This window comes from Syngnathoides biaculeatus, chromosome 3 (genome assembly GCF_019802595.1).
Source record: "Syngnathoides biaculeatus isolate LvHL_M chromosome 3, ASM1980259v1, whole genome shotgun sequence".
NCBI classification, from domain to species: domain Eukaryota; kingdom Metazoa; phylum Chordata; class Actinopteri; order Syngnathiformes; family Syngnathidae; genus Syngnathoides; species Syngnathoides biaculeatus.
This window is the reverse complement of record NC_084642.1, coordinates 34,530,909-34,556,932: the sequence shown is the minus strand read 5'-3', so window position 1 is coordinate 34,556,932 and position 26,024 is coordinate 34,530,909. Positions and strand designations below refer to the sequence as shown.

General features: G+C 40.0%; 1 protein-coding gene across 3 annotated transcripts in view; it reads right to left on the bottom strand.

Annotated features, from left to right (window-relative positions):
• Window positions 1-4,458: 4,458 nt before the first annotated feature.
• Window positions 4,459-26,024, bottom strand: part of LOC133498545 (gamma-taxilin-like) — a 66,149-nt gene continuing 44,583 nt past the window's right edge. For all 3 annotated transcript variants that reach the window (XM_061815540.1, XM_061815538.1, XM_061815539.1), the window contains exons 8-12: window positions 23,685-23,804; window positions 22,827-22,901; window positions 12,953-13,045; window positions 9,026-9,121; window positions 4,459-5,445 (exon numbers count right to left, since the gene is read on the bottom strand). In XM_061815540.1, coding sequence (XP_061671524.1) covers window positions 5,143-5,445; window positions 9,026-9,121; window positions 12,953-13,045; window positions 22,827-22,901; window positions 23,685-23,804 — 687 coding nt within the window. In that variant the 3' untranslated portion in view covers window positions 4,459-5,142. The remainder of the gene's footprint in view (window positions 5,446-9,025; window positions 9,122-12,952; window positions 13,046-22,826; window positions 22,902-23,684; window positions 23,805-26,024) is intronic.

Here is a 26,024-nt window from a genome sequence, read left to right as displayed (position 1 = left end):
GTACCGGGTGTAATCAGCCGAAACAGGGAGCAGGTGTGTGCCGACTAATTGGCCAGCCATGCCCAGCCTGGGCAGGATGCCAGGAGCACGACAGATTCAATTACTGTGACGAAGGCTTCAAGGTGCCCAAGACAGTCCAACAAATGCCAGGACCATTTCCTAAAGTTCAGAAGCATCAGGTCACCACCCATGCAGTACTTGCAGGTGTGAGTGCATCTGCACGCATAGTGAGGCAAAGACTTTTGGAGGATGGCCTGGTCTCAAGAAGGGCAGCAAAGATGCTACTTCACTCCAAGAAAATCATCAGGGACAGACTGATATTCTACAAAAGGTAGAGGGATTCGACTCTTGAGGACTGGGATAAAGTCATTGTCTCTGATCAATCCCCTTTCTGATTGTTTGAGGCATCTGGGAACAACCTTGTTCACAGAAGAAATGGTGAGTGCTACCATCAGTTCTGTGTCATGCCAACAGGAAAGCATCCTGACACGGGTCATGTGTGGGGTTGTTTGGCAGACAAGGGACTGGGCTCATTCACAATTTTGACGCAAAACATAGTCATCAATAAGGAATGGTACCAAAACATCCTCCAAGAGCAACTTCTCCCAACCATCCACAAATAGTTCAGTGATTAACATTTCCTTTTCCAGCGTAAGGCAAAAGTGAAAATAATGTGACTCGGAGAGAAAAGCATTGACATTTTGGGATTGTGGCCAGGAAACTCCTGAGATCTGAGAATGAGAATTTGTGGTCAATTCTCAAGAGGTGGGTGGACCAACAAAAAATGACCGATTCTGTCAAACTTCAAGAAAGATTATGCAAGAATGGGCTGCCATCGGTCAAGATGTGGCCCAGAGGTTAATTGACAGCCTGCCAAGGTTAATTGCAGCAGTCTTGGAAAAAAAAGGGTAAGCACTACAAGTATTGATTCTTTGCACTGTTCAACATTGTTTTGGTTTTTATAATGTATTTTTATGGATTGGTCTTGTCACGGTTTCGACATGTCCCAGGCTTGGTCTTTTCTTGGTCTCAGCTTGTCTCAGTCTTGGCCCTCAAACGTTTTGGTCTTGTCTTGGTCTCAGTTGGCTCTGGTCCTGGTTTTGTCCTCAGATAGTGTGGACTTGGGCAAAACACTAGAACTAGCTAAAGAGTTTTATTGATATGGTCAGATGGTGTCAGAAATCAAAATGTCATGTCCTGTCAAATATATCATGTATCCCAAGAGGCAGTTATTAATCCATCCATCCATCCATCCATCCATCCATCCATCCATCCATTTTCTTAGCCAGCTATCCTCACAAGGGTTGTGGTAGTGCTGGAGGCTATCCCAGCTGTCAACGGGCAGGAGGCGGGTTACACGCTGAATTGGTAGAACTCTATAATAAAATATAATATAATATAATATAATATAAAATTGGTAGAACTCATTAATACCAGCTGCTCCATCGTGCCGCAGGTATTAATGATCTTAAAAAAAAACAACAAAAAAAACAAGCATTCTCAATCCCTCTTCCTTTCTTTGAAGTCTCATCTCGCTCCTTCAGTTCATATGAGAGGCAGGGGGCCAGGGTTGAATCCTGCTCCATGCCACTTGTCACTGCAGTAGTGGACTTAGATCTGTCCAAGGTAGTTGTTCAGGAAGCAGGAGCAGTACAGTATTTTGTGGGGTGTGATCTCTGGGGCTCCGGTTGAGGTTAACCCTGCAGATAATTATAGTACTAGTAGTAACCTCACTTCATGCTCTTGTGTAGAGTCACGAATTGTATGTCTGTACATGAGCAGGTACTGCAACACTGCAGTGGTTATCCTATTCGTACGCTGAATATTGAACTTTCTTTCACTTGTTTTATTTATCTTTCAACAGCTCTATTAGAGACTGCATAAGTAAGAGGTCGGGAGAGGGGGCAATGGTAACATTTGGACATGGAACAACCCAGATCATATCGAAGCAACGGTGCGCTTTATTATAATACTGAATTACAGCAAGAGGACCAGCATGATTATGCTCCTGTCTTTTACACTGAAGAAATTGAATATTTTTGTGAGTTGTTCAGCTGAGTAAAGCAGTAAATTGGCAAGCTCTTCAAGCACAAGAGTGGTGATTTTTTTTTTCTTTTACCCGATCAGATGAGGAAATTTGAAAAAGTTTGGAACTTCCTGTTTGGTTTTACAACTTCATTTCAATATATTCAAATTCCTTATGAGTGTTTGAGTCTATTCGCGGTGATGAAAGTTAGTAATATAGTCATATAGTGTAGAAAAATGCCCATCAAACCTTCTAAATCTAACGCAGATTTTTAATTTACCCATTGTCTGCCTTAGCGTATCTGCTTTGTAACATTTATTGTGTTTTTGTGTGTTTATAAGCTTTAATATTCAAACCCATACTTTTCCAGACCTGGAAGTATATGAAATCAAATTCCATTTGTTTACATACTTCCACAGGAATCCTGACTGAAACCAAACCTGATCTTCCAGTCCACAAGTCAACTAGCGACTAATAGCAACTACCAACTAGTAGCAGGCAAATTGCCAGTGGAGCTGTCCAATGGCCCACTTAAATTGCATAGCATAACACTTTTAGGAAGATGCTTTATTTGGGGGGTGGGGGTCAGGCATAGCGAGATGGCTCACTGCACCGTACTGTCGCAGTAAAAACGGGCAAACATTGTATGACTAAGTAATTTACATTTGCAACATAGCCACACAAAAGGACGACACTCAGTGCTTATATAGTGGGGGAGCACTGACTCATCCCTGCAATGTTCAGCCCCAGCAGTATGGTCATCAAACTAATTTTTACAAGGTTTGAGACTGCAACTAAATTGGTCGCCTTTGCTACTTTTTTTTTTTTCCCTCTCGTGTAATTAAAATGTCATCTGGTCACACTTGCACAAGTACATGTTTTATGGCTGAAAGTTGCCTTCTTTCATGTTAATCATACTTTTCTGTTATCTTTGTGGTGGATTTGCCCTTCATGTTCCTCTGCTGTCTCCACATTCAGTATATAGAGATGAAAGTGGACTTCGGTGAAAATTCCTGAAAATATAAATGCGAGCACTAGGGGGATCCAGGGGCATTCCCCCCCCCAGAAATGTTTGAAAAAATGGACGGCTGTGGTGCATTCTGGTGATATCTCCGAACAAAATTCAGACAAAAATTGAAAGTAAAATTTCTAAGTCCTGACCAAAAAAAAAAACATCGGCCAGAAGTTCCCCAAGGGCCAAGCACAGATTTTTTTTGTTTCCCATCCCCCTATCACTGGATAGCACAAAATCACATTTATTAAAATATGCTGCCATCTTATCTCAAGACAAATGAATTAAGTGAACTATTCAGTAAAAAGACATCTAAAATTGTCCTTTTCCCCACATTACACATATAGTATAGATATAGAATCTACATGAAAATACATCCTAGAATTTCTACACCGTACAGCAAAACATGTTAAAAAAAGTTGATCTGTAGTAATTACTATTAACGTTTAAGTCTCAGACTTGTTACATCGCGTTGTACTGATACACTTGACCACATTGCTCACTATCTTAGATAATCTAGTAATACTAATAGTATAATCAGTTACCTTTAATATTTTTAGATATATATAGAGGAAGGGCATTGTTTGTCACAGCATATTCTCTCAAAAGTCGTGGGGATTACTGATGTCTTCTCGCAAAATTGAGACAAGCCTTTAATGATTCTTTTCTTCTCATACTTCGTTTTGCTCTGCATGGGTTTTGATCTCAGAACTCTGCCCTATAGGCCATTTTTTGTCCACTCTCTTTCTTATGGTAGAGTCATGAACACTGACTTTAACTTAGGGAAGTGAGGCCTCCAGTTCTCTGGATAATGATGTGGGGTCTTTAGTGACCTTTTGGAAGAGTCGTCACTGCACTCTTGGGGTAATGGTGGTCAGCCGGCCGGCTCACCAGTTTTTTGATTTCACCCTTTGTGGATAATGGCTCTCACTGTGGTTCACAGAGTCCCAATGCTTTATAAATGGCTATATAACCTTTTTTCCAAATTGATAGATCGCAATTACTTTCTTATGTTAATTAATTCTATTATATATCAGCGTGATAATAGATTTAGAGGATCCTTTGGTATAGGGCAGGGGGTAATCACTTTTTTCATACAGGCCCATGTATTTTTCCACCTTTAATAATAAAAAAGTGCATTCTGTGTGAACTTGTTGTATCTGCACTAACATTTAAATTTAAGAAAACAAGAAGTGGGCACACCTGTTTTCACACCACTGTAGGTGGCCTGTGATTGGCCACCAACCAGTCCAAGGTTTGCCCTGCCTTCTTGGCCAAAACCAGCTGAGATAGACTCTAACACACCAGCGACTCTTGTGAGTCTACGCGGTATAAAAATTGGATGTATTGTTATTAAAGCCGCTATCAGTCATGGGCCTCTAGATCTAATTAAAAAAATATCAAATCAAAAGAGCTGTGATAGTTTAAATATTCAAACAGGGACATAAGCATCCCTTATTTTATTTGCTGGGAGTAAACATGAGGATGTCAAGACAGGGCAAGCAATTAAACAAATGATCGGATGAAAAAAAATGAAAGGCTACAATTCCAATAAAATATGGCTGTTTGCTGAGAGGCAATTTATAAACATATTCCCTGTCAACAGTAGTAAATAAAGTAAGACTTAATTGCTGAAATGGATCATCCCTACTAATAATTTGAACAGCCAGAACCAACCATATGGAACACATATTTTAATATCTAAAAAGAATGTTGGTCACACTATGATTAAGGTATGAAAATCACATTCAATAAACAATGCTCAGTAAAGATGGCAAATTAGTTGATCACATTCAGATTTGAGGGTGAAATACTCACCTCTGAATTCATCTAAGAATAATCTAAAATTGCATTGACATCATAAAAACAGAGACTTCTGTGAACATTACCTATGAAAATACTGATTGAAAAAAAAAAAAAGTACTCACAAACCCCAGTTATTAAAAAACACTCCAAAGATGGAAATCACAGATTTAAAGAAGAATTCAATCATAAAACCAAATTATTAATCTTAAACTACTGGACAAAAAGATTTCTTGTTCATGTAGAAAACGGGAGATGTAAGTGTAGATTTTAGAAAAAAATCAAATGCACACACGCAAGCTCAGTCCAGCAACGTGAGTTTGGTTTCTAAGGGCTGGCTTGACAACAAACTAGTGGTGCTTTCAACGGCCAATGTGGACTGTATCTCAGGCGGTCTGGGAGCTTTATTGATTCCCTTACTCTTCAGCTTCTCGTCCTCACCATCTTCCTCCCCTGTTAACTCTCGTGGCTCATCTCCCTGCTCCTGCAGTAGACTCAGTTGATTATTGAGGTCATTCCTCTCCTTCTGCAGAGCTCTGCACAGCCTCTCCAAAAGCTCCAACTTGCCCCGGAGAGCCTTGTAGTGGCCGTCACGAAGGGTTTTCTAGAATGGAATAAAGATCCTTCATGATGGGTTGAGCGAAAGAAAAAAAAAGTTCTCTCATACAAACGAGTGAATAGTTTACTTCTAAGTACCAAGAAAGTCTGACATTAAAAACAGTACAAAGTAACAATTCACAATTTTTTTTTTCTTTTCTAGTGATACCAATAACTGCTTCTCCAAGCAGAGACCCATAATGGAATAATTTTTAAAGTCCAACTGACACCAAAAGCTTGATTTTTTAAGTATGTTTTAATTAAAAAAAAAAGGCAGCTGGAATGGACCCATCCATTTTTTCACCACACAACATGATTTCGACGTATATGGCTTTTTGTAACTCATGAAAATCCTCTCGACGGATTTGTTTTGGAGAAGAACCAGGAAGTGATGTTATTTGAGGAAGCCCACTCAGGCAGGTTTGTGAGTTTATAACAGTTTTACCTGCGGGAAGGTAGCTCTTTGTTCCTTCATGTTAGCCAAAATGCCGTCTCGTTGTATTGCTGGATATTGATCAAACACTCGTGAGGGTGGATTCACTATTCACACTTTTCCAAAACACCCGGTTCATCGTGAAAAATTGATTGGACAGGTCCAAAACGACGAGAGCTTTGTGGGTTCAAAATGACAGGTCGGTGTATATTGAGCTATTTAAAAATTTGGTTGGGGGCATTGCGGCACCGCCAGGGTGGCTCATCACAGCGCTGGGCCGCAGCATCCCATCACAGCGCTGGGCTGCAGTGGCTCATTGCGGCCGGGCTGGGCCGCTTCACAGCATTGTCATCCCTCGCGGCTGAGTACGCTACATACTGTCAACCATTCTGTCAGGGAGTCGTTAGAAGTGATTAACATATCATCTAAATATGGTTCGAAATTATAGGGTAATATTGCCCCAGTCACTTCACTCGATTGTGAGATGTTTTCTTCGAAAAGAGCTTCTGTGTCAGAAGGGGCGAAAATCAGAAAATCTCTGATGTTCGTGTCCCATAGCAGGTGGCACAGTGTCTTCTCAATGGCGACTGTACCAGTGTGACAGCTGTAAATGACATACCAGGCAATATGGCTACCACTTGGATGTCGAGTGAGACTTCCACAACTTTGCGCATGAATGACACGCTCTCCACTCATATTTTTTCGTATAGACATTGAAGTGAATAATATTATATGTAATTTTTACAACAATATCCATTTTAAAATGTATATAGGGATGTCAGTGGGACTTTAATGGTATATATCAGGGGTGTTGAACAATTTACAGACCACTGACCCCCAACCTAATGAAAAGCTGTTCCGAAGCCACTCCATTACTTTAGCTGTGTGTTAGTCATTGTCTTGTTGGAAGATGACCTTTCAGCCTTGTCTGAGGTCCTGAGCATTTTGCAGGTTTTCATCCAGGATACACCAGTACGTGGCCACTTGCCTTTGATTGCAACCCGCTAACCTGTCTCTTCAGGTGAAAAAGATCCCCCAAACATGATGCTGCCACCACAATACTTCACTGTTAGGACTGTATTGGACAGGTTTTCTCGACACATACCCCCTAGAATTGAGGTAAAAAAATATAATACTTAGGGTCCATCAGACCTGAGAATCTTATTTCTCACCATCTTAGATTTTTTTTTTTTTAGCAAAATCTATGCAGGCTTTATCATGTGTCTTGCACTGAGGAGAGGCTTCTGTCGGGCTACTCCACCACAAAGCCCTAACTGGAAGAGAACTGCTGTGACAGCTGACTTTCTAGAACTTTATCCCACCTCCCAAATGCATATACAGTGAAGAAAATATATATTTGAAAATCCTGCTGTATTGCAAGTTCTCCCACTTAGAAATCATGGAGGGGTATGAAATTTTCATCGTAGGTGCATGTCCACTTTGAGAGAGATGATCTAAGAAAAATCCAGAAATCACAATGTATGATTTTTGAATGATTTATTTGTGATACGGCTGCAAATAAGTATTTCAACACCTGTCTATCAGCTATAATTCTGACCCTCAAAGACCTCCACTCCATGTATTATCCTGAATCACATGCACCTGTGTGAGGTCGTTAGCTGCATAAAGACACCATACCCCACATACAATCAGTAAGACTGAAACTTGTAACATGGCCAAGACCAATGAGCTGTCCAAAGACACCAGAGACAAAATTGTACAACTCCACAAGGCTGGAAAAGGCTACGGAGAAATTGTCAAGCAGCTTGGTGAAAAAAGGTCCATACTTGGAGCAATCATTAGAAAATGGAAAATCAATCACAGTGGAGCCCCTTGCAAAATATCACCTCGTGGGGTCTCAATGATCCTTAGAAAGGTGAGGAATCAACCCAGGACTATATGACAGGACTTGGTCGATGAAAAGAGGTGGGACCACTGTTTCCAAAGTGACTGTTGGTAATACATGTCATGGTTTGAAATCATGCATGGCACGGAAGGTTCCCCTGCTTAAACCAGCACATGTGAAGGCCTGTCTTAAATTGGCCAATGACCATTTGGTTGATACAGAGGAGTCATGGAAGAAAGTTTTGTGGTCATATGAGACCAAATTTGAACTTTTTGGTCATAATTACACTGACCGTTTTTGGAGGAATACGAATGATGAGTTCCATCCCAAGAAGACTATCCCTACTGTGAAGCATGGGGGTGGTAGCATCATGCTTTGGGGGACAGGACGATTGCACTGTATTAAGGAGAGGATGACCGCGGCCATGTATTGTGAGATTTTGGGGAACAACCTCTTCCCCTCAGTCAGAGCACTGAAGATGGATCGTGGCTGGGTCTTTCAACATGACAATGACCCGAAGCACACAGCCAGGAAAACCAAGGAGTGGCTCCGTAAGAAGCATATCAAGGCTCTGACGTGGCCTAGCCAGTCTCCAGACCTAAACCCAATAGAAAATCTTTGGAGGGAGCTGAAACTCTCTGTTTCTCAGCGACAGCCCAGAAACCTGTCTGATCTAGATCTAGGTGTCCAAATACATATTTCCAGCACTATCACACAAATAAATTAAAAAAAAAAAAAATCATACATTGTGATTTTTGGATTTTTCTTTTTAGATTATCTCTCTCATAGTGGACATGCACATACGATGAAAATTTCAGACCCCTTCATGATTTCTAAGTGGGAGAACTTGCAATATAGCAGGGTGTTTAAATACTTATTTTCTTCACTGTATATTGAGAAGAAAAAAATAAAAATGTCAGCAAATGGCTGCAATATAACAGTGAAAAATGTAATGGGGTGTGAGTACTTTCCGTACCCACTGTAGGTTAAAATACATGTTATTTTAAACAATATAAGAACAGGATTTTTTTCACCTTTATTCTTATAAGACATTTGATTTTGTGCCTGTTGGAATTAAATTCCTGAAAAAAACAAAAAAAAAACCCCATTGTATTTGCATTTTATTGAGTGAAATAATTGACTCCATACCAACAAAGAATTCTGGCTCCCATAGACTAGTCGTCGTGCTTTCAGAAAGTACTCCTAATCTTTAAAGTCATTAACGTAACAATGGCATCTAAAAATGCATGTCATAAAATGTCAAACCTATTTCTATAACTAGGACCAAAACAATACTATGAAAATTACCTCCTCTGCCATCTGCAGTAAAGTCTGGTTGTTCCCCTCCCATTTAGTTCTCCATTGTGTGGTTTCTTTCTCCAGCTTTTTTATCTTCTTGGTCATCTGAAAAGTTAATAGAGTTAGGCCTGCCTCACACCGCATGATGAGGCTGAACTGGAACTAGGGTTGGGCATTATAAGTGATTGGAAACAGGACTAATGTTCTGGTTCTCCTGGATTTGTTCAAATTTAAAAATGGTGAAAAATTGAAAGCGGGGGCAAAGGTCTGCTGAAACAATCTGTGCCTACCTTGTCATGACGTTCTAACCCAGTTTGAAAACCACTGGGTTAGTTTTACACACACACACACACACACACACACACACACAACACACACACACACACACACACACACACACACACACACCACACACACAACACAACACACACACACACACACACACACACACACACACAACACACACACACACACACACACAACACACACAACACACACACACACACACAACACCACACACACACACACACACACACCCACACACACACACACACACACACACACACACACAACACAACACACACACACACACACACACAACACACACACAACACACACACAACACACCACACACACACCACACACCACACACACACCACACACACACACACACACACAGCACACACACACAACACACACACACACTTTTAGTTCAAAGGTTTGGTATAGATACTGGTTGTAAAGAACGCTGAGCCAAATGTTAATTTTTGTTTATACTGCAGGCTGCTAAGACAATGGATGTTCAAAATTTGGACACGATTTATTCAAATCAAGGTCTTTTGAGTTAGCCATCTGAAAGAATCAGAATCAAATGAGGAACTGGAAGTGGGAGCAGAATTGGTTAACGGAATGGACAAATGGGAAATAAAAGGAAGGCAGTTGTTGACTCACAACTGTGCACTGTGCCAGATTATCTACCAATACACTGAGACAGAAAATAGCATCCATACAGAGCAGGGGTGTCAAACTATATGTAAAAAATGGGGCCTAGACAGTGCCTTGAAAAATTATTTGCCATCTTCCTGATTTCATTTTTTCCCCCACATCACACAGAGGTTTCAAATAATCAAACCAATTTTAATTCCACTCAGACAACCCAAGGAAATACAAAATGCAGTTTTCAAATGACAATTCAATTTATTCAGGCACAAATAAAATCCAAACCTTTCCGACCCGCCGAAAAAAAGTAATTGCTCCCCCACACAAACCTTATTACCACCATATTGGTTGAATCAAGAAATCACTTAAACAGAATCTCTCAGAGAACGTGAAATAGACTACAGGATCTCAAGAACCAATGAATGCATCATGTCACGATCCAAAGAAGTTAAAAAAGATACGAGAAAAAAGTCCAGCAGTTTGGAAAAGGTTACAAAACCATTTCTGGCGAACAACTCTCAGAGCCATTATCCACAAATGGAGAAAACTGGGAAAAATGACAAGCCTTCCCAGGAGAGGCCGACCATCTAAAATTACTCCAAGAGTGCAACAACAACTGATCCAGGAGGTCAAAAAAAGAACCTCGAACAACATCTCCAGACCAGCATGCCTCGCTGGCCTCAGTTAGTACGATCCATGTCAGCTGTACCATAAGACATTGGGCACAAAATGGCATACTTGGGGGAGTTCCCAGTCGAAAACCCATGCTGTCAGCATAGAATACAAAGGACCGTCTCATATTTGCCCAAAAACATCTGATCCTCCTCAAGACTCCTGGAGAAAGATTCTGTGGACTGGCTTAAAAAAAAACAAAAAAACAAAAAAATCAATACTGCAAAAAAGAGTCGGACAAATTTCCTCCATACTACAGTGAAAGCCTCATCACCAATTGACCCCTCCGTAGAAATTGCATCATCCGCGTCGCTGACCAATCAGAGGCCAGAGATCTGGATAAACCACGCCCCTTTTTTGCGTCCGCCGTTCCCTGAGACAACGTTGCATGGTCCAGTATAGCTTTTGTTAGCGTTTTATCGCGTATTTGGGTTCTTTAACAATAGATATGGTTAAGAGGTGTAGTCACGGACTTTGTAATAGTGACGACAGGTATCCTAAAAGGCTAGTTGGTGGAGTTCAATTCGTACCCTTTCCAAAACCGAAGACCCAGTACGAAAAATGTCTTCGATGGATCAAACTTTGTGGAAGACCGCATCATCAACTGAATCCATCTAATATCAACCGGAACAGATATGTTTGCACGAAGGTAAGCCCTATATTTGATTTTCAATACATGTCTCATATAAATGAATTAGCAGTTCTTCGCTTGCATAACATAGCTGCGTGTGAATGATTGACACACTTGATCTGTGTTAAGCGATATTTTGCGATGATCTGACTGCACTAACGTGTCTCTTTGTTGGCAGCTAGCGAGCTAAGCTAAACCGGAATATGTTTGCACGAAGGTAAGCCCTAAATTTGATTTTCAATACAGGTCTCATATAAATAAATTAGCAGTTCTTCACTTGCATAACATAGCTACGTGTGAATGATTGACACACTTGATCTGTGTTGAGCGATATGTTGCGAGGACCTGACTGCACAAACGTGTTTCTTTGTTGGTGGCTAGCGAGCTAAGCTAAACCTGACCAGCGAGTCCTAAAAGCCTTCGACGTGCACCGAGACACCAAGACTGAAGGAAGGATGTTTGAGGACACTGAAGTAGTGATTGTCGTACTCGGTTGGGACTTACGTAGGTTCGGCACTAATTCAAGAATAATTATTGAGGGGAGCGCGTGACGTTACACAAAGAAAACGAGAGAAACAACTCGTAAATCAAGCCTCGCCTTCTTTTCCTTCATACGGCGGTTCACAAACGGCTATACAGATACACATACAGATTCTGCACACAAGTGTGATATGTAACACGAAAATAGGAAACTGTCAATGACGAATTCGTCTTTGGGTTATAATATATTATGTGGCTTCTCGGTGTTCCTCTGACTCCGGAAAGATCTCGCGCTAATAATGGATTCTCCGTCGATATGCATGTAAATACCATTGAAATACCCCTTGCTGAAATACTTGAAGCCCTGCCGTCTGCTTTTCAACGATATTTCACCATTCGCTAAGAATGCGAGTGCGAAATCAGCTGGTAAATCGGACAATTTCGCTCTAGTCTTTTCTTCCTGCGCCGCCATTTTTGGTAATTGTTTGTCTGAGGTTAGCACACGTGGGGTGACGTAACTTCAGGAGGCGTGGTTAAGTGCCCTGTACGGAGGGGTCAATTATCGCAAACGCTTGATTTCAGTTATTACTGCCAAGGGTGGCACAACCTGTTAGTAGGTTCAAGCCGCAATTACTTTTTTCACAAAGCGTCAGAAAGGTTTGGATTTTATTGTGGCTTAATAAATTGAATTATTTTAAAACTTAATTATTTATTTCCTTGGGTTGTCTCAGTGATATTAAAATTGGTTTGATGATTTGCAAATTTCACAGCCTTAAGAGTGTGTATATCATGAATGCTGGGTCTTGATGGTTTTCTGAGAATTTACTGCACCTACTGGTAACTTGTTTAACATGTCATAAAAAATACACAGTAAATGTGGATTAATCTGGCTAGTAAAATTGGACTGCTATTTTGAATATGACTGTAGAAACAGAATTGCTGTGAGTGAGGTGACGTGACATGCAAAGAGAGAAATGTCCAACATTATCATTATTGATAAATGAAAGTAGCAAACAGCATGTAGATTACAGTAATGGAGTAAAAGTATGGCTTCTTCTTAACATACTCAAGTAAAAGTAAAACGCTTGCTTCATTAAAACTACTCTGACATATACAATTCATCTTAAATGTTAGTTGAGTGCATCTAACAGAGTAAATGTAGCGCTTCCCGACCCACCTCTGCTGATTAGTGATGAACAGATTTGATCCCTTACCTTCTCCATCTCTTGCCTGAAAGTGGTGAAGACTTCGTTGCTTTTAGCCAGAGTGCTCTGAAATTCCTCAAACTTGTCCATGTAGAGGGAAAGCTGTGGTACATGAGATGAGTTTTACAACCTTTAGATAGTCTAGGTCAGGGGTCGGCAACTTTTAACACTCAAAGAGACTGTTCGACCTGGCGTTTGCTTTGTTTGTAACTTTCTGTATTGCAAAGACAACACTGGGAGCAGCAAACACTAGTTGACATCTGAAATGAAGACGTTAGCCAAAATATATACATATATTTGTGTCCATACACCCTCTAAAGTGTAAATAGATAAAATAGATTAGACAGACAGACAGACAGAAAGATCGATATAGAACCATCCATCCATCCATTTAATGAACCACTTATCCTCACCAGTGTCGCGAGAGTGCTGGAGACTATCCCACCTATCATCGGACAGGATGATATCACACCCTGAACTGGTTGCCAGCCAATCGCATGGCAAATAGAGACAGACAACAGTTGCACTAACAATCACACCTTGGGGCAATTTAGAGTCTCCAATGAATGCATATTTTTGGGATGTGGGAGGAAACCGGAGTCCCCAGAGAAAACCCACGCAGGCACGGGGAGAACATGCAAATTCTACACAGGTGGGGCCGGGATTTCAACTCAGGTCCTCAGAACTGTGAGGGCAATGCTCTACAGCTGCAAAACCATCCTGCATATCAATGCAGCCCATCCGTGTTTCAGAAAATTTAATTGGATACTTTAAATGAACACATTCTGAACCCTTACAAAAAAAAAAAAAACTACACAGTTGGTCTCTTTTAAATGAATTAAAAGCTGAACTTAAATTATTGATCTAGCAAACAATAAGACCATAATCATTTGGTCTTTCAGAGCGTGTAGCTTTGGCATGAATTTAAAAATACTGTGAGATCTGTAATTATGAGTGTACCAGTTTAAGAAAGCGGGGGGTGTAAGGAAGACAAGCCGGGAGAGTGAAGCAGCTCCTTGTTGTCAGAGAGTTTAGTGTGCTGCCGGAGTGAGAAAAAGCAAAAAATAAAAAATAAAATTGCGGTGACTCCTCTTCTCATTGCTGAGGGCATTACAACATAATGGAAAAAAGATCACTATTTCACTGAACAATGAAAATTGCAAAATAACAGCCCAAATATTTATTTTACCTGCCCCAGAACCTCCGCCCACAACGTCTGCAAAACAGGGCTGTAGGAAGTCCCTTTTATCGTTACACATGACTCCAAGCTACATACATCGTACATAAAGTTCTCATATTTGCTCTCTTGTTTTGCTCTTAATGCTCTTTTGTTAGGCTTAATCTGCGTACATTAGTGTTTTCTTATCGACGCACGGTTGCTTTATTTAGCATGTTTACTGTGTAAATAAACGGGATTTGTGGGGATGTGGCCAGAATGAGTTGGAGCCCGTGAGAGAGACACATCCCGCGTTCTCCTCGCAAACAAAAGTGAGGAGGGGATGCCACACCAGCGGATTAGAAGTGATGTAAAAGCAGTGCGCCAGAGGTGTCGTCACAACAATGCACTGCGGACATTCAGCACTACACTAGAAGACATCATGCGTTTGATTTGCTTGTGACTTTTTGTACTGCAATAAAAATTTCATTTTATTGTTATTGTTTAACTAGACACTTGTAGTGTATGTTTGTCTCATGTGGGCAATGTATAAATGCTGTGTTGTTGAATAAACATTCTGGAATCTGCAAGACAGCCCCAGCAGAAGGAAAGTGACGTCAAAATTGGGCACCACGGGCATTCGGTGCTACAGAGAAGACACAGGCATCTGATTTGACTGAATGAAAAAAGACGGAAAAATAGCAGAGGATCTCGGGGCTGGAAGCTTGATCAAAGGATGATCAATTTTTACATGTAAGTTTTATAAATTGTATTATGAATGAAATATATTGAGTACATCTATAAATAAATGCTATTCAGTTTTCAAAATGTACACAATGTGATCATTATTTAGGTGCATACCTTTATCCCAAAATATTACAAATTCAAATACAAATTCAACTAAGTAAACAGAAGTGAAAACTAAATTGAATTCAGATTTCATCATCATCATCATGGCATGCAAGCATGCTTTCATAGCGTGTATATCGTATACATTCAAAAATGTTTGAATTTCTTGTTTTTGTAAATGATTGAAACGCATTAATTTGACAATTAACGTTTCGTTACATTTTTACAACTAATTACTTCTGAACTATCACCTCGCTATTGACGACCCTGTCTTCAACTGGGGTTGGTTGTTTCAGTGGATCTTGCCTCTCAATACCGGGAGTAGTGGAAGTAAACAAGGGATGAAGTCCGTAAGATTTGTTGGCCTTGGGTTGATAACCAAATGTACCAGCTATGGAAAAGTTTGTTTTCCTAGCTTCCAGTTGATTGAAGTGGTTTTGTCGTTTCACGTGAACTTCCAATGCCTTGAAACCTCTTGATCCATAGTCAATAGTATCCTGACACCACGTGCACAATGCTTTCCAAGGTCGAACAATTTTGTGAAGCAAGTCGCTTAACAGAGTGGTAACTTCCTTCTTTCCAATGTTATTAACAATTACTCGTTCCATCCAATCCCATTGAAAGTTATTTTTGACATTTCTGTCAATTTCTTTCACTTGTGAAGCATCTTTCCTCTCGAGCACTGCCATTGTGTTCACTTGCAAATGGGCCCATTACCTGCCTGTTCCACATTCAACCAATCTACAGACGCGTATCATATTTTCCGACTTGCTTGCAAAAGTTGGATCGGAAAATGAACGAGTGTGGATTCTGGCACATGTTACGATCGGAATATTGCAAAAAAAAAAAAAAAAAAAAGGAAATAATTCTTTTTTCATCTATGCAATCTACAAAGATGCAATTCCGTCGATAAACGGAAAAATTACGCTGAGACAGCGCGCATTTGCTTTGCTTGTAACTTTCTGTACTGCAATAAAAACGTTATTTTATTATTAACTAGACACTTGTAGTGTTGCAATTTTTGTCTCAAGTGGGCAAATTATAAATGCTATACTGTTGAAACATTTTGTTACCCACATGGTAGCTCAAGCATTAGTCTCCAAGTGATGAATGGTAACTAGTCATATAATACATTAAGTGTTTTATAATTTATTCTTATGTTATACATTTATAATACTGTATATATTATATTCATAAGGTTTTATAAATAAAGATTTAACTAAATACCTCTTTTTGTTTCAAATGTGCAAAGTACAAATACTGTTTACATATTTGAAATATTCTGTTACCTACATAAACTTACATCCCTGCTACTTCGTGGTTTTTCACAGTTGGTTCTGGTACCAATTAACAGCAAAAAACGAGGAATACTGTAATTTATTTTCTTAAGCCAAGTTAGCTGTAACATAACGATGAGAGAGCCACGGGTTTCCGACCTCTGGTCGATATCAATTTTATTGAAATAGAGCCAATTCACATCATACACCAGGTATTACGCAAATGGAACATATTGGGAGCCTCCTCCTTGAGCCGTCACTTTAGGATGGTGGAGGGATCTGCATGGCCCAGTGATCCAAGGAGCTAAGTTGTCACAGGCTTCATGCCCCAGGTAGAGTCACATCCATAGCAAATGGGTCCTTGTGAGGAACCAGACAAAGTAAGGCTCTGAACCCCCTTTAAGGAATATATGGACCTCATTTTCTTTTGCCTGGACGTTGTATCTGAAACCAGGCCTAGAGGTAGCGCTAAGTCCCTGGTGGACAAGATCTTTGGCGTCCAGCCAAGCACAGCCTAAAGAGACAAAATGGGTTCCCGTTCCCATGGGCTCATAAGACTATATTTTTGTGTCCCATGTTAGGCTGTCAGATTAAGCAGAATGGAGAATCTGCATCCCATTTTTGTCAGAACAGTTTTACTGTATCAGAGTGGAGTTGGAATCAGCACCTCCAAATCTAAGGCCAATGACCTATCACGAATCTAAGAGGGGCCAAATGCTCCTTAGCATCGGGTAGTCTTGACATTTGGTTAGAATGCCTCAGAGATCCCTCCTTGATGAGGTATTCCAGGCACATCCCACAGTAGAAGGCACTGGGAACGACCCAGGACTCACTGGAAGAAATGTCTCTCACCTTGCCTGGGAAAGTCTAAGAGATGGACAAAGTGGCTGGGGAGAGTGAGGTCTGGAGTTTCACTGTTTAAGATGCTTCCACTGTAACCCAATACCAGATAAGCAGAAGAAATTGGATGGATGGACAACTGTAACCTAACTCCTCGTAGGAAAATTTCACCAACTGACCAGTAAACTTCGCCCTTTGGCTCAGCTCTTTAAACCATAACATGATACAGAGTGTCGATTGTTGCAGATGCTGCGCTGATCTGCGTGCCTGTTTCCTGCTCCATTCTTCCCTCACTCATGAACAAGATCAAGATATCTGAACTCCTACACTTGGGGCAGGACCTTGGAGATGCCAATCCAACCTTTTCCAACTTAGTAGTACCATGGTCTCAAGAGTTTAAGGTACATAATTAAGATCCCAACCACTTCACATTTGGCTGCCAACTTCTCCAGTGAAAGTTGAAGATTACAATTTGACAATGTAAAGAGAACCACATCATCTGCAAAAAAAAAAAAAAAAATCCTTGGCTGTGCTGAGAAATTCTGTCCATGAAGGTTATGAACATAATAAGTGACAAAGGGCAGCCATGGTGAAGTCCAACCCTAATGGAAAAAAAAAAATCCAATTTAGTGCCAGCAATGTGGACCAAATTCTAAAAGTGGTTATCCATGGACCGAACGGCATGTATCATGGGGCCCGTGTGCTACGAGGGGCATTGAATAAATAAGGTAAATTCTTTGATGTAAGGACGACTTCTACTACAGATAGAAGCATAGTTTTTTTTTTCCAGTCTCCCAGCAGAGTCACACACTTTTCCCATCTGTGCACAAGCTTCCATATTACCTCAGCATAAAAATCATTGGACTGATGTCTCTGCCACTCGCTCTCAACAGTTTTGACTTCTCACTTTAAAAGTTGGTGCCGCTTGTGAACGCTTTCAAGGGACCAAACAGGTGGAAGTCTGAAAGGGCAAGGTCTGGGCTGTAAGCGGGATGAGGGACCAGTTCACAGCTCAGCGGGTTGAACCATTTGGGCTGTTGCTGGAGGCCTTGTGTTGTCATGACTCCTTCTGACTGATGACCCCTGCATTTCTTCTGTCTTTCTTGACCTGCCTCAGTAGTTCACAGTAGTTGTCACGGTTCACAGTTCCTTTCTCAAGGAATGAAATGGTGATTGGGGCTTGCATATCCCAAAAAACTTTGAGCATCACCTTCCTCGTGGACCGCTGGGACTTGAACTTCTTCTTCACTGCAGAGCCTGCATGTTTCCACTCCATGGACTGCCAATTGGACTTGGGCTCAGAGTGCCAAACCCATGTCTCGTCACATGTAATCACCTTCAGAAACTCATCTTTCTCATAGTGGGAGAGACACTGCTGGGACAACTCGACCCTCCACTGTTTGTAGTCTGCATCTTTGACACCCACTGGGAGCTGACCTTCAAGTAGTCAACATCACAGACAATTTTGTGTGCTGTCTCAACAGATAAGCTCAAAGTCTTTGTAATGTCATCCACTCTCATCATTTTGTCAAATGAAAGAGGTCATTGACTGATTCGATCACCTCAGGAGATCTCACGTCTGTAGGCCTCCCATGCCTGTCTTCAACCTCAACAATGCTCCATCCTTGAAACAATTTAGCCCATTTGTAGACATGTTTTCGGCTGAAACATGTGGCACCATACACGGTTGACATTCTCCTATTGATTTTAACTGGTTTGCACCCTCCAGCAACCAAAAACTTGAATACTGACCGCTGTTCAATCCTGGAGCACGCTTTTTTGTCGGCCATTTTTTTTTAATCACCAAAACTCGCAAAGTTTTGTTTTGTTTTTTTTTTAATCTGCAAAAGAAATTAAATCCATATGAAAAAGAAGTAAAACAAAAAAAAAATACGTTTGTAACTTTATTAGAAGTCCTTATAACGAAAAATTAACATTTATTGAATGACATACTCTGGAAGCATACCCAAAGAACCTGTTGAGGGTGAACAGCTCGTCCACTGTTCCCATGGCCAGGTTAAAAACCACACTGCTGGTCCTAAATCTGAGATTTGACTACTTAACAATGGATCCTCCTCTGAACCCAGAAGAAACACACCTTGACTGGTAAGCTTAAGAGTATGATCTCCCTGTAGTTGGAAAAAAACCCACCAGTGACCCTCTTCCAAAAGGGGGATGACCACACTGGTCTGCCAGTCCAGAGGGACCTTCCCCAGTGTCTATGCAGAGGCATGTCAACAAGGACCTCTAGGAACTCCAGGCAGGTCTCATCCACTTTTTAAAAACCTCAGTGACTTCAACTCCAAAGATAGAAGAACTTAATCAGAGTCCAAAGTCTCAGCGTCATCATAGCAATGCATGATGGTGGAATTGAGGTGTTTTAATTAATTACCTGACTGTTTCACACTGTCCTGAGTTGAGGTCAACAGCGCGTGATCACTACTATACAGTTTTGCACTGCTTAAATCAACATTCACATAAGGACATGTCTACAGTGAGCGCATTTTTTTAAACATTTATAAATAGTGGTGGCATTTTGAGCACTAACCGCATAAATTTTCTATTCTGCTTGGGTGGGACTTCCAAAAAATTATCAGGGCAAATGTCCCTCACCCATTTCCCTCCACCGTGCAAGAACTACAAATGTTGGTAACCTCCAACCATGATCTGAGCCACCTATCCTCACAAGGTTTGCGGGAGTGCTTGAGTCTATACTAGTTATCTTTGAGCAGGAGGTGGGGTAAACAGTGAACTGGTTTCCAGCCAATCACAGGGCACATGCTGCTAACATTTATTCATTTATTTATGTAGTTAATCCCATTAAGAATTTCAAAACAGATTTTCCAGTTCCTGTCCTGCTGCAGATAGAACACAACAATGTAAAATAAAAGCAAATACAAATAGTACAATAAAGTACTATTAGTAGTAGATGGAAAGAGTACTTTGACAAGTTAAAGAATGAATAAAGAAAATGGGAGAGAAGGAAGAGTAGAGGAGGTAAGCGTGAATGACCAGGAAGTGGCAATGATTAGTAAGGGGGAAGTTAGAAAGGCACTAAACAGGATGAAAAATGGAAAGACAGTTGGTCCTAATGACATACCTGTGGAGGTATGGAAGCAATTTGGAGAGGTGGCTGTGGAGTTTTTTGACCAACTTATTCAATAGAATACTCGCAGGAGAGCAGATGCCGGAAGAATGGAGGAAAGGTGTGCTCATTCCCATTTTTAAGAACAAAGGCGATGTTCAGAACTGTGTAAACTACAGAGAAATAAAGATGATGAGCCACACAATGAAGTTATGGGAAAGAGGAGTGAAGGCTAGACTCAGGACAGACGTAAGTATCTGCGAGCAACAGTAGGGTTTCATGCCTAGAAAGAGTACCACAGATACATTATTTGCCTTGAGGTTTCTTGTGGAAAAACAGAGAAAGTCAGAAGGAGCTACATTGTGTCTTTGTAGACATAGAGGAATACCTATGTCTCCCTGGTGAGGTGACCAGGGCAAGACTCACCAGAAGGAGACCCAGGGGATGAACCAGGACATGCTGGAGAGACTATGTCTCTCGGCTAGCCTGGGAACGCCTCGGGATCACCCCCAGAAGAGCTGGATAAAGTGGCTGGGGAGTCTGGGCATCCCTGCTAGAGCTACTTGCCCTGCAAACCAACCTCGGAGAAGTGGTAGAAGATGAATGGATGGACATTATTGTTTTTTGTTCCTCAGGTCTGAGGATGACTACATTTTATTGTGCGTATCACAAGAGAATTCTGCTTTTTTTTGTTTGTGTCTGTTGCCTCTATTAGAGGAGAAAAAGAATATTGTGTATTATTTTATTTTATTATTCAAAATGAAACTGATTTAGTTTCATCGGACTTACTTTTTCAAAAGGCTGCTGTTTTATTTTTTATAATTGCAGTCTCTGTTTTAATACATATATTCTGTCTGTTGCCCAGGAAGGGAAAAAACAAAGAGGACTTCATTTTATTTACATGCAAAGGTCTGCAATTACAGGAGTTATATGCCCTGCGATGAGGTGTACCCTGCCTACTGCCCGATGACAGCTGGGACAGGCTCAAGCAGTCCTGCGATCCTTGTGAGGATAAGCGGCTCAGAACATGGACCGATGGATGACCTCTAAAGCTTTAAAATGAAGAACGAAAACAGAGCCACCTGGCAGAAAATGAAAGACAACCAACGAAATGGATCACAGAATAACCAGAATGGCAAAGGCTCAGCCAAATGCATGACTGACTCCTATAAGGAATAGTTCCTATTAACTGAAAATCTAATGTTCTTTGTTCCTGTTTATTTGTTCTTTTTCTCAGTACTCAACATGAATGTCACACCAGGACGGCACCAACTGCCAGAAACAAATTCCTTGTGTGTTGTTGAATACTTGGCCATTAAATCTGATTCTGATTCAAATTTTGTGGACTGTTTGTGAGATGACCCCCACACTCTGAATTCAAGACACAGTACACAGTGAAGACTGAAGCATGGTGGTGCAAGCATCATGATAGGGCATGTTTCTCCTACTATGGTGTTGGGCCTATTTATCGGATACTAGGGATCATGGATCATTTTGCAGATGTCAGGATATTTGAACAGGTCATGTTGCCTTATGCTGAAGATGGCATCCCCTTGAAATGGATGTTTCAACAAGACAATGAACCCAAACACACTAGTAAACAACAAATATGTTTTGCAGTGGACAGCCCGATCCCTTGACCTTAATTTAATCGAGAACTTGTGGGTTGACATAAAAATGCTGCTTCTAAAACAAAACCAACATATGTAATGGTAATATGTAAAGTTGTTAAGGAATCTCTTCGTGGAAGATGAAGCTGAAAGGTGCCACAAGTTGGTTGACTTCATGCCACAAAAATGTGAAGCAGTTATTTAAAAAAAAAAAAATGTGGTCATAGAACAAAGTATTAGTTTAGCGATTCAAAATACTGGTAAATCCTAGAAACAAAAATATTTGTACAAAATAGTTTTGAGTTTGTGAAGTCAACGGCAGACCTTTTTTTTTTTTTTTTTTTTTTTTTATTCTACCTTCAACAAATTGCCCAATAGCACAGCCTCAAGAGTGTCTCTCATGAATGCTGAGTCTTGTTGGTTTTCTGAGAATCTATTGCACCTACTGGTAACATGTGTGACATGTAGCAATAAACAAAATGTACTGAAAACGTGGTAAATTTGTTTTGTCACACCCTCCTATTTTGAACACTGCTGTGTAATACAATGATCAAGTGATGAAACATTTATATGGTTTCAAGGTCACAAGGTGACAAAACAGTGTGCCAATGACAAAAATGAGTTTGACAGCCCTGGTTAGGAAATCCTTGTACACCCTTGTGTGGAGTTGGCATGTTCTTCCCATCCCTGTCTGGGTTTGGTCTGGGCACTCCGGTTTCCTCCCACATCCCAAAAACATGCATTTATTTGAGTCTCTAAATTGCCTGGTTTGATTGTGAGTGCAAATAGTTGTGTGTTTCCATGCGCCCTGCGATTAGCTAGCAACCAGTTTCGGTGTACCCCGCCTACTACCCGAAGACAGCTGGGGATAAGCTCCAGCACTTCTGCAACCCTTGTGAGGATAAGCAGCTCAGCTAAGATGGATTGATGGAAAAATGCATGACAAACTTAAGTACATAGGGTTTTCCAGAATTTTGGGGTCAATCTTGGAGCTGCATATTATACATTGCTGCTCATTATACGGTACACAACAAATCATGGTAAGGAGAGATGATTCTGCATTAACCTGCTGCTTGAGCTGAACTTCTTGTTCTTTCATCATCTCACACTTGCGTCTTGATTCTGTGGCATCTTTTAGCAACTGAAATCACAAAAATACAAATGCTCACTGACAACTGAAATGGATAGTCCATTAGTTTCAATTGGGTTGACCTGTGCAACATGAGAAAATATTTTAATTCAAAGCTATAGGGCCATCAAAAGGTATTTGCCTCTTCCTCAAATAGATTTTTTTTTGCATAGTTTAATATTTAAGATAATTAAACAAACAAATACAGAGAGGGAGAGAGAGAGAGAGAGAGAGAGAGAGAGAGAGAGAGAGAGAGAGAGAGAGAGAGAGACATATATCTCAAACAAAGATAATCCAAGTAAACAGAAAACAACTTTTTAATGGTGGGTTAATTTATTATGGAATTATGGCCATGTGTAAAAAAGTAACTGTCCTCTGAACCCAATAAACAGCTTGCCCACTCACTGCAGCAACAACTTGAAAGCAAGCTCTTTCTGTAACTGGCAATGAATATGGCACATCTCCTTGCCATTGGGGTGTTTCAATTTTTCTTTTTCAATAAATCTGCAAAAACTTCCAACAATTCATTTTTTGTCAATATGGGGTGCTGTGTGTACATTTATGAGGAAAAAAATAGATTTTTGTAAATGGCTTCAAAATCAAGTGAACAATTTAAGGAGGGCATAATACTTTCCATGCCCATTGTATACACACTCATACTTGTGTGTAGTGGACCCCCCACCTACGCATTCTATTAAACAAGGCCAACAGTGCCGACTATTTAATTTTTGTACGTATTTTTTTTTTCAAGGATCAGAACTACAAAAGTACTGAAGGAGAACAAAATTTACTCACAAAGTTTCTCTCTCGGTGCTGTTTCTCCTCCACTTCCTTCATCATTTCAGTGATTTTCTGCAATTTAGCGTCCATAAGCTGTTGTTGTAGCTCTTTGTGCTTGAACACTCTGTCTATGTGCTGCAACAGGGACATACATTTTTCAGGTCAGAATACTTGGAGCAGACCCAGCTTTGATCAAATGTGATCATCAATCAAGGCTTCTGACAGTCCAATTTGGCAATCATGGAGTGGTTGGGACTATAGGATATAGGCAAATGGATCCAGGTTTGAAGAGGTTAATGTAACCATTTTATTCAGAGATGGGCAAGAGAGTGATCTCCAGCTGCAATGACCCTGGGAAACTCCACCAACTGCTGGTCATATAAAGAGAAATGTCCCATCATTTATGCATTTACAGTAATTCCTATATTATTGTGCTCACAGTGAAGAATTAGTGCATTGTGTGTTTTTTTATTTTTATTAAATTGATCACTGGTGCAGTACTTATCTGTACATCTCTCATATAGTTGGCAAGATTGCTATTTGATTATGATGCAACAGCAATAACTCATAAGAACGAATTTCACTTTTTAGAAACAAACCTAATTTAGAATATTTTGGGAAATATTTTATTGACATGTACAGTGGAAAAAATTAATAGAAGACAAAAAGCATTTTGCAGAAGAGGAAAAGAAGCCACAAGCCTCTTCCGTAAGCACAAAAAAGCCTCTCCTTAAAAATAAAATCACTCATAGGTCCTTTAATCAGTCATTGTGATTTGATGGGCACGTATGGGCCCGCGTGCCATCACACTCGCAAATCTGCACAGTCGAGCACAAAAAATGATGCACATAAAATTTGTTGAAATACATAGATATTGAAAGACGTTGCTTATTTTATGTAGTCTTGACATTAATTTACGTGTTTATTTAAAAAATGTTGGTAACAAAACAAGCCTGATCCTAAACAATGAGTATTCACCTGGAAAAAGGAAATGCAAGTTAACCGTACTGAGCATGTTTGGAATTTATGCCAAAAGCACATGTTCCAAGCTTCTTCACATACATCATTTTACCCTGTGGTACCTCGCTATCTTGAAAATAAAAACTTTTCCCCTCTCCATGCTTTAGGAAGATATAGATCATCTAACTGCTAGCTTTCATCAATGGATTGACAGTAGATACTGCTGTAAATTACGCTAGATTATAATCACACATCATGATTTCCGACAGGAATGTTTGTTACAATGTATCACTAGCTTGTTGCCGCAAACGCCGATTATGTTGAACTAAACTTTCAGCATTTCAAATATTACGGGTATAGACCGTTCCGTGTTTATTCCTTGACAGACCAGTGCATTTAACTTTTCTTCAGATTAAGTTTGTCAGATTAAGAATTTTTATTGATGAAAAATTTTAAATACCATTTAATATCATGTTCTACTAAAATTAGTTGAATTTGGAAATGATCATTTTTGAGTTTGCAATTTCTGTTTCTGTTTTCTTGTAGTTCTGCATTTATTTATTTTATTTTCTATTTACAGTTATGTTATATTAATCTGTTAACAAGAAGTTTTAAAATTATGTTTTTTTGCTAATTTAGTAAAATACTGGTATTCCATCCCTAATCACACTCGCAACTTTATATCTGCGGGCATTACTGACCTGACCGTACATTTTTCAAAAATGAGTGACCGCTTTAATGACTAAAGACTAAGATTACAAAACGACAAGAATTTATACAATTTTGATTTACAACTTTGTCTTAATTGCATTGGTATGAATATTTTTATTGACTTGACAGGATCACTCAGCAAAGCAAACCTGAAAATTTTGTTGGTAGATACCAGCTGGAGAGACATGTCTAGTGAATTCCAGCAATTAGGATCATGTTATTTGATTACAAACATTTTTAAGACTGAAGGTATAAGTGAATAGCCACGATCAACTTAAGAAGTTTTTGTGTTAAGGGAGAGTTTTATACATTTGAAAACTGCTTGATAAAGATAATCATAAGTAGTTAAAAAAGTCATATGGCCTCTGTTGGATAGATACGAGCTCCGTCAGGAGACGAAATAGATATGTTGTTCGCGAACGATGACGTCATCACACATTTATGCCAAGATGAAGCATGTGGAGACGGTGCTTTTTGCCACTACAGTATTCAAAATGATGGCCTGCATGCCAAAAATTTACATTTGATCAATTTGGCAAAAGTAATATTCCACTTCTGTAAAACCCAATGAAATTCCATTCGGATACAGCCTGCTTATTCTAATTGAGGTGTTTATATGGATCACTTTCAATCTATAGCGATAATTGAATAGAAGGCTCCATGTAAACTAGCTATTCTTGCACC